Genomic DNA, 12675 nt, shown 5'->3' with positions numbered 1-12675 from the left:
TGTGTGTATTTATAGAGTTTATAGAACGAGTATAATATAACTGTGAAATATATGTTGTACAGAACAAAATATATTGTACTGCAAGTATATTGAGGTGCCTTTACCTTCCTTTGTAGGCGTTGCATTTCTTTAGTTTCTTTGTGTTATCTTGTGCATATTTTTGACCACTGTTATCAGTGCTCTTGATTAAACAAACAATGACACTGAGTGTTCCCTGAATTTATTTGAAGCTGAAAATGCAAATCCTGCCTCTGCGTTCCCACTGATATGGCACACTCAGGTACCAGGGCTCCTCCTCTCCTCCTCCGAATAAGTGGAGACAGATCAAGAGTCAGGCATACAAGGTTTAGAAAAGAACACCTCATGCCATATATTTAAAACTTGGTGGACAGTGTAGAGTAGTTACACAGTCCACAAAACCCAGATGATGGATAGCAAAGAAAGGAGCAATGATGAGTCTCAGGGTCCGGAAAACGAGGCAAGCAGTGAACGACCAAAGTGGGACAACAAGGTCCAATACCTGCTAACTTGTATAGGTTTTGCTGTGGGACTGGGTAACGTCTGGAGATTTCCTTACTTGTGTCAGATCTATGGAGGAGGTAAGAATAATAACAGTGTACGCGTTTTTATTTTAAGCCAATAACTCACAATTAGTCTTACACATTGACATTTCTAAATGCATCTGTACACAAACTCAAATTAATTGTGGCTAAATCCCTCTCACCCCAGAATTGTTGTTTCAGATTACTCACTTTTTATTAAGAAATCCATGAAATTGTGTTTGCAACAAACAGGTGCTACAGTTATAGTACAAGGTTTACTGTGCAGTATACTAGTAGTTACACTGCATCTGCCAGTTACACTGCATCTGGAAAGATGTTGCTTATAGCGATGAAAATGTTTACGGAAAGGAAACATAACTAATTAACAAACAACACATATCATGCGCTGGTGCACTGAGATTTAGGTCACTTAGTCAGTCTATTTGTTTTTCAATGGATGGTAAGCAGAATGTCAAGTCTGACTTAGGGGATCAATATAGGTTGATAGTGTACATACAAATCTCAGAGAGGCCAGTGATCAAAGAAAATACCTCACTGAGGTTATTCCAAAGCACACTTTTTGGCACATCATTCTACCTTTAACATCTTTGTTGCTGTATCTACGCTTTGACCCACTTTTGAAAAATTCTGAGTATGGTTCAAGATCATACCATTGAGATAACGTGTCTAGTAAATTAGATAATATTCTCTCTGTCATAATGTAGATACTGTTGTTTTGATACACAGAATCCATGCTCAGTTAATATAAGTACCTCTTAAATCTGTAAAAACATATGTGCAGTATACAAAAGGCAAATACTGTATTTCATATTCATGGTGCTTACAACACTTAGGAGAGTTCTGTTGTGAGTCTAAAATGAGTTTATTGAGGAGGGATTGCAGCAACAATTTGTGATGTCGAGAAGTATAGGTGGAACTATTCTTGTTGTTCATATCATCGCATAACTGCTTATCTGAATGTATATCATAAAGGTACTACACAAGTTCAGAATCATAAAAAGGACATAGGAAGGACAAGTAAAACTGCCCATATGTTTGAAGAGTGGCCTGCACTTAGAAACTAAAAAGCAAAAACAGTCAAACACTTTTTTCTGATTGTTCAACTCACCTCTCTGAAGTACAGCTTTTGATATGAGTGAGTGTGATAAAACTCTGATATCGAATAATAAAAAGTCCTTGTTCACACGAAAACACGAGCAATGAGCAATGAAAAAAGCTTACATGTTATATGGTTGTATATGCTTACATATATAAACATATATACACAAAATACTCAGGAATCATTTATAGTTTTCTTATGCTGTTTTCTTATGCTGTTAATAATACTATATTAATTTCATATTTAAACAACATAAGGAAAACATGAGGGGATTAATGCTGAAGTGTTTAATAATGCATGTGAACTATATAAGTAGTATTGTAAATATAAACACCTGTCGTGCGTTGCATCTCTTTATCATTCTAATAAATTGGTTATAAAGTAATATGTCATCTTGACCAAATATGAACTGTGTTTTACTCCAAGGGGCGTTCTTGATCCCTTATGCCATTGCGTTGGTGTTTGAGGGCCTTCCCCTGCTGCATATGGAGCTGGCCATTGGACAAAGGCTTCGCATGGGAAGCATTGGAGTTTGGAACTCAATCACACCCTATCTAGGAGGTGTAGGTGGGCAAATTTGGCATCAAGTATATCTTGATTTTGTATCATATACAGCATACTCTGCACAATTACTGTGACATCTACCTAACACCTATGTAATGTTATGGTTTGTAAAAGCACTCATACTCAGAATATCAGTTCTCCTCTGTCCCATTAAAATGTTGCCACAACTTAAGTGGGCTTGACTGCAGACAGAGGTTCTGCTAAAGACTAAATCATGGCCTATGTACAGGTGTGGCCTCCATGACAGTGTCCTTCCTGGTGGGTCTGTTCTACAACACTATCCTGGCCTGGGTCCTCTGGTACTTCTTCCACTCATTTCAAGACCCTCTACCCTGGAGGGACTGTCCAGTGAACCACAACCTCACAGGTAAATCCTTTCACGTCCACATTATAATTCTACACACTGTCAAAAGCCTTAGATTTGGATCCTTTGTACTCTTCTGTAATCCTATCCCTAAGTATACATACGATTATAAATGACCTTACAGTAATTTCTGTTGTTATGTGATGGCAGGATACGTAAGTGAATGTGAGAAGAGCTCACCAGTGAACTACTTTTGGTATCGCAAAACGCTGAATATAACGCCCAACATTGAGACTAGTGGGTCCTTACAGTGGTGGCTGGTGATCTGCCTGGCAACAGCTTGGTGTATCGTCTACGTCTGCTTCATACGTGGCATCGAGACTATTGGCAAAGTAGGTTTAACATTCTAAAACATTGCTATAGCAGGTACAATCCTGATTATCCAGTGTACCAAAAGTGTTCCAAAAAAAAAAGTCCTGTCTGTTGTGTTTTTTCAGGCAGTGTATGTGACAGCCACATTCCCATACCTTGTGCTCACCATCTTCCTAATCAGAGCCTTGACTCTGCCTGGGGCAACAGATGGCCTGGTGTATCTCTTCACTCCCAATGTCAGAAACTGTACACAGCATCGTCTTTTACACATCATTTAGTTCTAATAAGTGACATTTCAATAACACAATGCCATATTGAGTATACTGCATATTAGTTGTGTGTAACTAATGTGAATCTCTTGTTCTGGCAGTGGAATACTCTTAAGAATCCTAAAGTGTGGTTGGATGCTGCCACTCAAATCTTCTTCTCCTTATCATTGGCCTTTGGGGGGCTCATTGCATTCTCCAGTTACAATAATCAGAAGTAAGAACATGTAACACATCATCACCCAGCATTAAAGGAACATTTCACCAATGTCATCACGACTCAACCGCATGTTATAAATGGTCTTTGTGGTCTAAATAGGCAGGAAATATAAAATAATTTGCGCAAATACTGTAAGCAAGAAAATAGCCCTTTATCGGACCAGGAATGAATATGTCAGAATGATGGAATCCTACAACGCCCATAGTGCTTTATGGCTCTCAGCCAGCCATGGAGGCGTGTCTAAGCTAAGATGCACATTAGTAAACACAAGTGATAGATGTATGCGCTAATATGCGCTACTGCAGTGCTTACAGTATGGAGGTACACAAACCATGCAGTATCTCATTCTGGAACGATAAGCTCGTTCCTCCCTAAAGCTCCATGTCATTTTCAAAACCATGTGATTAGCCCCAAATATGTCACCTTAATGAGTATAAAAAACAAAGATAATTTTTTGTGAGCACATTTTTTTGTTTTGATTGATTTGCTTTTTCCAGGAATAATTGTGAACGAGATGCTCTTATAGTGGGATTGATCAACAGTGCTACATCGATCTACGCGTCAATTCCTATTTTTGCCATTCTTGGGTTCAAGGCAAATGCTGATTATGATGATTGTCGTAATGGGTATGTCTCACTGTTTTCTAATAAAATCTGACATTCAATGTACTGTATCAGTATTCATAAATACTGCCAAGTGAATGGTAATGGTTTTATATGTACAATTCGACAGAAATATCATGGCATTGATAAATGCATTCAACATTGGAGATCAGAACATAACTCTTGCAAACTACAATGACTGGCTAGCCCACCTGAATGGCACAGATCCCTCTGAAGTTGCAAGCCTCAACCTGAAGACATGCAGCCTTCAAACCTTCCTTGACCAGGTGCAGTAATATTTTGTCTTCATAATAATTTACGCTGTCATGAAGCAACACTTTCCTTATGCGTGTTTATGTTCATGACTGTATCCTACCCAGAGTGCGTCTGGGACAGGTCTAGCCTTTATAGTGTTCACGGAGGCTGTGATAAAGATGCCAGGTTCCCAGGTCTGGGCAGTGCTCTTCTTTGTTATGCTCTTCAGTCTGGGGCTGTCGTCCATGTTTGGGAATCTAGAAGGGGTCCTCACACCTCTGCTGGACCTGAACATGATACCAAAGTGGATGCCAAAAGAAATGTTCACAGGTAAAGTGAAATATCTGTGGTAACACTTTTAAGTTGTTCTTATTCTTGTGTAAATATGCTGTAATTACTCCAATAACAACATGTTGTCCCATTGTAATACAGCTGATTCTTCACTATTGAGACATTTATGTTACTTGCCGTATCCTCTCAGGGTTGATGTGCCTCACCTCCTTCACTGCGGCCTTGATCTTTACACTGGGCTCTGGGAACTACTGGCTGGAGATCTTCAACAGCTATGTGGGATCCCTGCCTCTGCTCATCATAGCCTTCTTTGAGATTATTGCTGTGGTTTACATCTATGGTATAAACAGGTGCCCCATCTTCCTCTTTCTAAATGATTTTGCTATTGAAAAGCCAGTTTCTATATATAGTTATGACAAATCCCCCCCAAAAATGTGCATATTTCGGCAATGCTTGACAAAGTATTGCCATGTGGTATTGCCAGGTTCAATGATGACATTGAGTGGATGACAGGTCGGAGGCCCAACATCTTCTGGCAGGCGACGTGGAGGGTTATCAGCCCCCTTATGCTTCTGGTGGTCTTCCTGGCATATGTTGTGGTCCAGGCTGAGACACAACCTACGTATGATGCATGGAACCCAGACTATGTAATTGAGGTTTAACATTGGCCCCAAAAGTTCTACAATTTAGGTTTGGTAGGACAAAATATATAATTTATTAAATGTTGATATGAATTCAGTGTTGATTATCAAACGTATTAATTGTTGATGACAGTGATGATTAGAATTTTCAAGATGAACAGGGAAAAAGTAATCTGAAAATCATTGTGCTTCATATCTTCTGATTTCCACAGGTGAACTTCCCTCTGGCAGAAGTGCAGCCCTATCCCCGTTGGGTATTTGCTATTTGTGTACTCCTGTCTGCCCTCCCCTGTGTCTCCATCCCTCTTGTGGCTCTCTACAGATTTATGCGCTTCCTCTGGAAATACATCAGTGACAAACGGAATCCTAATCCATATGAGAATGAGTGTAGTTTCTCAGACTTGTAAAACAGCGCCTCCTTTGGCACTTCTACAACCTTAGTTCAGACAGGTCATTGACAGTGGAGGCCCATCTATTCATAAAAAATGTTCACCCATTTGGCATGTGCCGGCCATTACTGTATGTAAGATGATGAATATAATCTTGTCATTATTTGTTCCCAATTATCATAACAATACATGTGAATTGAGAATAGTATTTCTGTAATAGCACATTGTATTAACTGTAACACACTGTAATAACATCATGTAATTGTATCACTACTTTTTATTTTGTTCTTAGATGGGCAAATCTAATGCTGAGAAATATCAAGTGAATAAGAAATAATTACTGTAATATGATTCAATATTGCTCTGTGTCATTTACAGTGAGCACTGTAACTTACTTTTCCTCCATATCAACAATATTTATCATCCTACAGCTTTGCAGACTTGTTATTGGTGAAACAGATGTGAGAGGACCAGTGGCTGAATAATCAATGCACACTAATATCCATGGGAACAGAATGCCACAGACTGTAACTAAATACAAACAGCTCCTTTCAACCTGTGTTTGTTGTGCCAATATTTGTTCAAAGGAAGATAACAATTGCTTTCCATTGCTAATGATGCAAAACTCATTTAGAAGGATTAATTGCCTGGTCTATGATAACCACATTCGATTTCCGCCCAGACCCAAAATATTATTTTTGATTAATCATTGATTGACCATTCACAAAATTAGACTTGAAAGACATTATTGAAAAAATGTGCGTGTACACTGTACTGTGTCCCTTGTGGCCACAGGGAAGTTTGCATGCATGATTGACATTTCCATCTAAAATCCCACTTCAAGAATTGAGATTCCCGACAATGAATGACTTTGCATTTACACAAGCCATGAGAGACAACAGCTTTTGTTATTATTGTGCTTTCACTTGCCCATACAAAATAAAAATGTAGTTTACGTTTGACGAAGTACACTGTTACATTATTCGCAAGAGCTCATGTGGTCTCTTTCTATGTGCACAGTGTGTTTGTGTGTGTGTGTGTGTGTGTGTGTGTGTGTGTGTGTGTGTGTGTGTGTGCGCGCGCGCATGTGTGTGTTTGTGTCATACGAGTGACACAGTTGCCCTTTTTGTGGTGTGGGTGGACGGTGATATTGTCCCCTCATTGTCACGTGCTTTGGAATATGCTGGCTGCCTTTGTTGTCCCTCTGCCTGTTCTGCTTTTCTGGCACTTTCATACAATGGTGCACTTTTACACACTGATGCTATCAAGCCTTTCAGACTACTATAGCTTGAATTCCAGCTCTCAGGAAAGAGGAGCATCCCAATGTAGGATACATGGCAAAAGACACATCATCGAGGAGCACCAGCAAGGATTCACTGTAACATCAGAACAAAGGTGATGTAAGTGTTGTGGTCTGCCTTGAGAAATCATAATGTGTATTTTTTTCATCAACAGTTTGGATTGTGGCTTCATTTTACTATGTAGTTCAGTGCAAAGAAAATGGAGAAACAGCACTACCGGTGATTTGCAATGTGTACAATGTGTGTCTTATACTGCAGTGGCTCAAAGTGTGAAATGTCTTGTTGGGATAATTCATCCGCAGATTTGAGACTGTAAAAAAGTACCGTTTTGTATGGATGACATGACCTAATGACCTAGGGGAGCCATCTTAGGTAGGCCTCAGGTAGACCAGCAAAAAGTGTTGATAAACAGTGGATTCATTGGACCATATTTATGTACAAACGACTTAAAAGCTAACTTTTTGTTGTGTAATGTACTTTCTTGTAGACATGGTATTTTGAAATGATAATTTGTCTCCGTTAGTGGTCAGACTGGTCACTAAGCTCCTCAAAGTGCAAGACATCGAGACTGGTCACTTAACTGGATTCTAGATTTAAGGATGCAAAATGTTGAGACTGGTTGCTAAACCGAGTTGGGGCTAGCAACCCATCCTGTGTTACCTAGCACACCCATTATGATATTCCACAATTGTAAAGCATCTGCTAAATTACTTGCTCTAATGCTAATTCATTGCATACTGATACATAGTAATGACAGAATGTTCAATCACATGAGTCAAGAAATCATTACAGGGATATAATAATAACATACCAGCAATCTATATAACATAGTCTACCATATTGTGTGTATCTGAGATTTCCAAACATGAGCAACATTTACCTTTTATTACATGGTTTAGTAAACTCTTGAAGCTAGGGTTAGGGTTAGGGTTAGGGTTAGCTAACTTCTGTTTTGGTGTTGTTATTTTCTAGAATGGCCTCCTGGTATGTGAATGAGGAAATGACCAGAAATAAGTGGTCAACAGGCCCCTCTGGTTGGTCAATATTTACTCCAAATTGTGAAAAGATACTACATTACTTGATCCATCTAACAATATTTTCTTTGACATTGAGGAAATAGTAAGGTCACCTTTGCGGTTAAGGTGAAATAGTAAGGTAAGCTCTGTGGTTAAGGTGATCACCTTTGTGATCAAAAGTAGGTAGGACACAATGGGGTATTTTCACTTTGAGCTCATATTCATTTCATCAGTAGGGAGATACAGTAGAGCATGTTGTCATGTCACTGGTTGTCATGTGGGTGTATGACCTCTGACCTTGCCCCTGTCCAGGCGATGTCTTTGCGAGCAGACGCAGCACAGTGTGGAGGGGTGGTGGTGGAGTTTGAGTCTGATGACATCAGAGAGGCCAGGGCGAGGAAGGCCAGGAGTATACCAGGTGAGCTAAGCTGCAGTGAGAACAGTAGGCATAATGCTAAGTCAAAGCACAATGTTTAGGATCAAGTATTCTTTTCTTACTGTATTTACTGTAACTTAATTTTATGCCACCTTAGGGTCAGCCCTTATCTACCTCAGGGGTCCCAAATTCCTGATCTATGTCAGTGGAGCACTGTCAATGTGGGTATGTACCATTTTTACTGTGTAACAGCAATGGACATACAAATAAAACAACCATACTGTAGAGTACCTGCAGGGCCACTCCTGGTACTGGTGCTTCAGTTAAGATGTAGTGAAAACACAAGCAAAAACATTGTAAATATTGTTGATGTTGTTGTTATTGTTTTTAAATAGGGTGACCGCATGTGGCACTTTGCCATTTCGGTCTTCCTGATCGAGCTGTACGGTCGTAACCTGCTGCTGACCGCAGTGTTTGGCCTGGTGGTGGCTGGGTCAGTGCTCATTCTCGGGGCTCTGATTGGAGACTGGGTTGACCGCAACCCCAGGAACAAAGGTAGATCAACAACATATCAACAGTTAAAGAATCTGGCCTCAGATTTCTTGCCTTTCATGTACTGTACAGTATTTATGTTGCTACAGTATTTTTTGAACTATGAAGGATGTTTTTGCTCTTTGGGTTTGCACATTCTAGAAACAGTCTCTTCTTCCCCTCCATTTTAGTGGCACATGCATCGTTGTTCATTCAGAACATTTCAGTGACGGTGTGTAGCATTGTGCTCATGTTGGTCTTCTCATATAAATCATGGATTGAGCAGATTTGGGATGGCTGGCTAACTGTGAGTACATCTTTCCCTAAACCTCCTGTACTGTTAACTCTCTAATCTAATCTCCTTGATGTGTTCATTACCAGTACATTGTCCCACGTAGAGCATACGGTTGGAGAGTAATGCGCTGTGACTGTTGCTGTTGTTTCTACTGCTGTTGTTTCTGTGTCCATGTTGTTCCTGTTGCTGCTGAGCCTCTTGCTGCTCCTGCTCTGTGCTGTCATGTGTAGTAACATGTTGCATCACAAAACTTACACAAGGTGGTTTGTTATACGGTGGTGATCGTCCTGGCAGATGTGGCTAACCTCGCAAGCACGGCGCTGACCATCGCCATCCAGAGGGATTGGATTGTGGTTATTACTGGCTACAACCGTGGTCACCTTGCTGGTGAGACACCATTGACACAGTCTGCTGCACCATGCTTTTCTTGTACCTTTACATCCTTGTATTTACATCCATACCATGCATCTATTCATTCAAGCAGATAAGCTTAATGAGAATTAATTGCTCACATTATCGTTAGACTTGAGTAAATACTGGTAGTACAGTATGCGCTCTGTACTCTAGTCCTATGAATACCCTGTCATGATGTGGAATGGGCAAAGCAACAAAGCCAACCTCTGTACCTTCTTTGATTCTGATGAAGGGATGAATGCAACCATGCGGCGGATTGATCAGGTGACCAACATCCTGGCCCCACTGGCTGTGGGACAGGTCATGACCCTGGCCTCTAATGTGGTTGGCTGCGGCTTTATCTTGGGCTGGAACCTGGTGTCTCTGATAGTGGAGTTTATCTTCCTGTCGCGGGTGTACCGCATTGTCCCTGCCCTGTCTGTCAAACCGCCCATACTGGAGTTGGACCAGTCCTGCCTGGAGGGGACGATGAGGACAGGGTCACAAGGTCAGTGTACCGATCATCTATACATACACACTGTTTTTGTTTGACAAAGCTATGATGATCAAGGCATGAATGTCTCTATGGAAAAGTGGACTTTGTTGAAAACACAATTGCCCCCCAAAAACCAAGATCTAGTGGATAAGGTTCATTTCATGGCTAACCATTTTCCTCTACTCCTCAGGGGAGAATGAGGAGGCGAGAGAGGCCCCAGCCCTCACAGCAGAGAACTGCAACATAAGCCTGAACCTGAAGGAGATCACCAACCTGCCTCTGTGTTTCCAGAGATTCCGCTGGCTCCTCAGCACCTGTAAGGATGGCTGGAGTGCCTACTACCACCAGGATGTCTTCCTGGCAGGCATGGGCCTAGCCTTCCTCTACACCACCGTACTGGGCTTTGACTGCATCACCACCGGGTACGCCTACACTCAGGGCATCAGCGGCTCTCTGCTCAGTCTGCTGATGGGTGTGTCTGCCATCACAGGCCTGATGGGCACCGTCATGTTCACCAAGCTGAGGAAGGCCTACGGCCTGATCAACACAGGCATCATCTCCAGCTGCCTCCATCTGGTCTGCCTGCTGCTGTGTGTTTGCTCCGTGTTTGCCCCCGGCAGCCCCATGGATCTCAGCTTGCTCATGCCCTTCTTAGACACCAACTCATCCTCGGAGGCTGGTGGGATGGCAGGCCAGAGGCAGAAGCACACCTATCCTCTCCGGGGAGGCAGCAACCAGCCCCTGCTCCCTGACCGCTCCTCCATCCATTGGACCAACAACACGGTGCTGTTTGAGAACATGCCCTCAGGCTCGGCGCCAGAGTCCTACATCTCCATAATCCTGTTGTTCTTGGGTGTCATCACAGCACGCATCGGTGAGTAGAGGGACGCCTAGCCACACCATTTACAATTGGATTCAGCAGTGATTTGCTGATCCATGGATTTACAGAAGCAACTGTGCCACTAATGTTTCTAGTGTAGGAAAATAAACTAAATATCAAAGTTTCTCCATTCCTAAATGGCTTCATACAGCTATTGTTAATCAAATTCAAAATAACATATTGGCGTGTAACTGTGGTTTTCCTTCCATGTTGCACCCTGTGCACTTGGATAGGCATGCACTTGAATAGTACGCGCTGAGATGTTCTGGCGACAAGATATCCCACGCTCAAATAGGCCAGCGCTCGCTTGACTGGATGCTGAAAAGGAGTGAGCTTGAATAGGTTCACATGCTGAAATAGGTTTGCGCGGTAGTGACCTGACACTGTTTGTAAATTATCCCAGAAATGTTGCAATCAGTTTTAGAGGCCAGATTTTAGAGGCCTGTGATGAATACAGATAAGGGTGTATGCACTGTAGGCCAATGCAATCTGTTGAACCCCTGTATATGTTCTTTGTGTTCTAGGTTTGTGGTCCTTCGACCTGACGGTGACTCAGCTCCTGCAGGAGAACATCTGTGAGTCTGAGAGGGGCGTGGTCAACGGCGTCCAGAGCTCTATGAACTACCTGATGGACCTGCTCCATTTCATCATGGTCATCTCCGCCCCACAGCCGCAGCACTTTGGCATCCTGGTCATCATCTCCGTCTTATTCATCACCACTGGACACACCATGTACTTCCTGTACGCACGCAAAGCCAAGAGAAAACACCGCCTCACACGTAACACGTAGAAAGGCCATGCGGCGTTACACATAAGCACGTGACACTCACGTGCACAGACTCCACTCTGCGCCTGTGAAATGAATGTCTCTCTCCTGTTCCTGCGGCATTCTCATTGCTCATAGCAACAATGCAATAACACCCCTTCCCCATCCAGCCATTCATTTCAGCACAACACAGCATGTGTCTGTCCTCCCCCCACTGGTGGCTTTCATCCTGCATGGCCAAGTGCCATGGTAGCAAACCAGAACTCAGGTGAACTAGAGTAGGAGCCGCCCTCTCCCTTCTGTAAATAAGTTGATATGGTCGCAACAGATGCAGTGTTGGTCCCACCTTGGTCGGTTTCCCAACCTCAGAGGCAACAGGGCACAGAGGCAGGCTGAGCTAGGGCAGCAGCACCTTTCCAACCACTTTGGATTACTGCAAGAGCTTCATCAAGGTAGCCTGTTCACCCACTCAGCTTTTTGGATGGGAAGATGGATGGATTGATGGATTTTTCTAACCTTCACACAGTAAAGAACTGGGCGTAGTGAAGAAGATGGTGAAACAGAAAATGGACTATACAGTACTTTAACAAGTGGCATACATGTTACTGATCCGTCCACTTGGAAATAATCCAGGATGTCCAAAAAGGAAACTAAAGGGAACTTGGTGTCAGATTGTGAGATACTGAAGATGATTAAGGAAGCCCCCCTTGATGGACAGAAGAGGAAGGATGCGATTTAAATCTTCTCCTGGTCTGTTTCTCTGTGGATGAATCAGGCAAACATGTGCCTAGCTTTCAAATCAATCACTAATAGGCCTATAAGTTTCAATGCATATCAATGAATCAGGTTTAGAATTAAAACTGGATCCGAAAAAACATAATACGGCCATAAGAAAAGTCAATGCACTGAAATCAGAGAAAATCATGTTCTCTACACACATTTCAACCAAAATGACCATAATTGCTTGTGTATTTAGATAACTGAAAATAGCTTCCAAATTGTAAATGCTTTTCCCTCACATAGAAACAGAGTGATATTAATGCAGTTTTACAAAT

General features: G+C 42.0%; 2 protein-coding genes across 2 annotated transcripts; both read left to right on the top strand.

The window, feature by feature from the left end:
• Positions 1-427: 427 nt before the first annotated feature.
• Positions 428-5584, top strand: LOC310811286 (sodium-dependent neutral amino acid transporter B(0)AT3-like; the record flags this gene model as incomplete). Its single annotated transcript, XM_083679405.1, has 12 exons — positions 428-599; positions 2089-2229; positions 2456-2593; positions 2741-2922; positions 3028-3138; positions 3273-3385; positions 3886-4014; positions 4121-4277; positions 4371-4575; positions 4727-4886; positions 5021-5183; positions 5390-5584. The coding sequence occupies 12 exons, from the start codon at positions 428-430 to the stop codon at positions 5582-5584; spliced, it is 1866 nt and encodes a 621-aa protein (XP_083535531.1).
• Positions 5585-8198: 2614 nt separating this feature from the next.
• Positions 8199-11644, top strand: LOC310811285 (ferroportin; the record flags this gene model as incomplete). Its single annotated transcript, XM_083679404.1, has 8 exons — positions 8199-8301; positions 8417-8484; positions 8655-8814; positions 8982-9097; positions 9346-9472; positions 9732-9986; positions 10165-10848; positions 11379-11644. 8 exons carry the CDS (start codon positions 8199-8201, stop codon positions 11642-11644), a joined length of 1779 nt encoding a protein of 592 aa, XP_083535530.1.
• Between the last annotated feature and the right edge of the window lie 1031 nt (positions 11645-12675).

The sequence above is a fragment of the Argentina silus genome (assembly GCF_951799395.1).
Source record: "Argentina silus genome assembly, chromosome: 10".
NCBI classification, from domain to species: Eukaryota; Metazoa; Chordata; class Actinopteri; order Argentiniformes; family Argentinidae; genus Argentina; species Argentina silus.
This window is presented reverse-complemented; position numbering and strand designations above follow the sequence as displayed.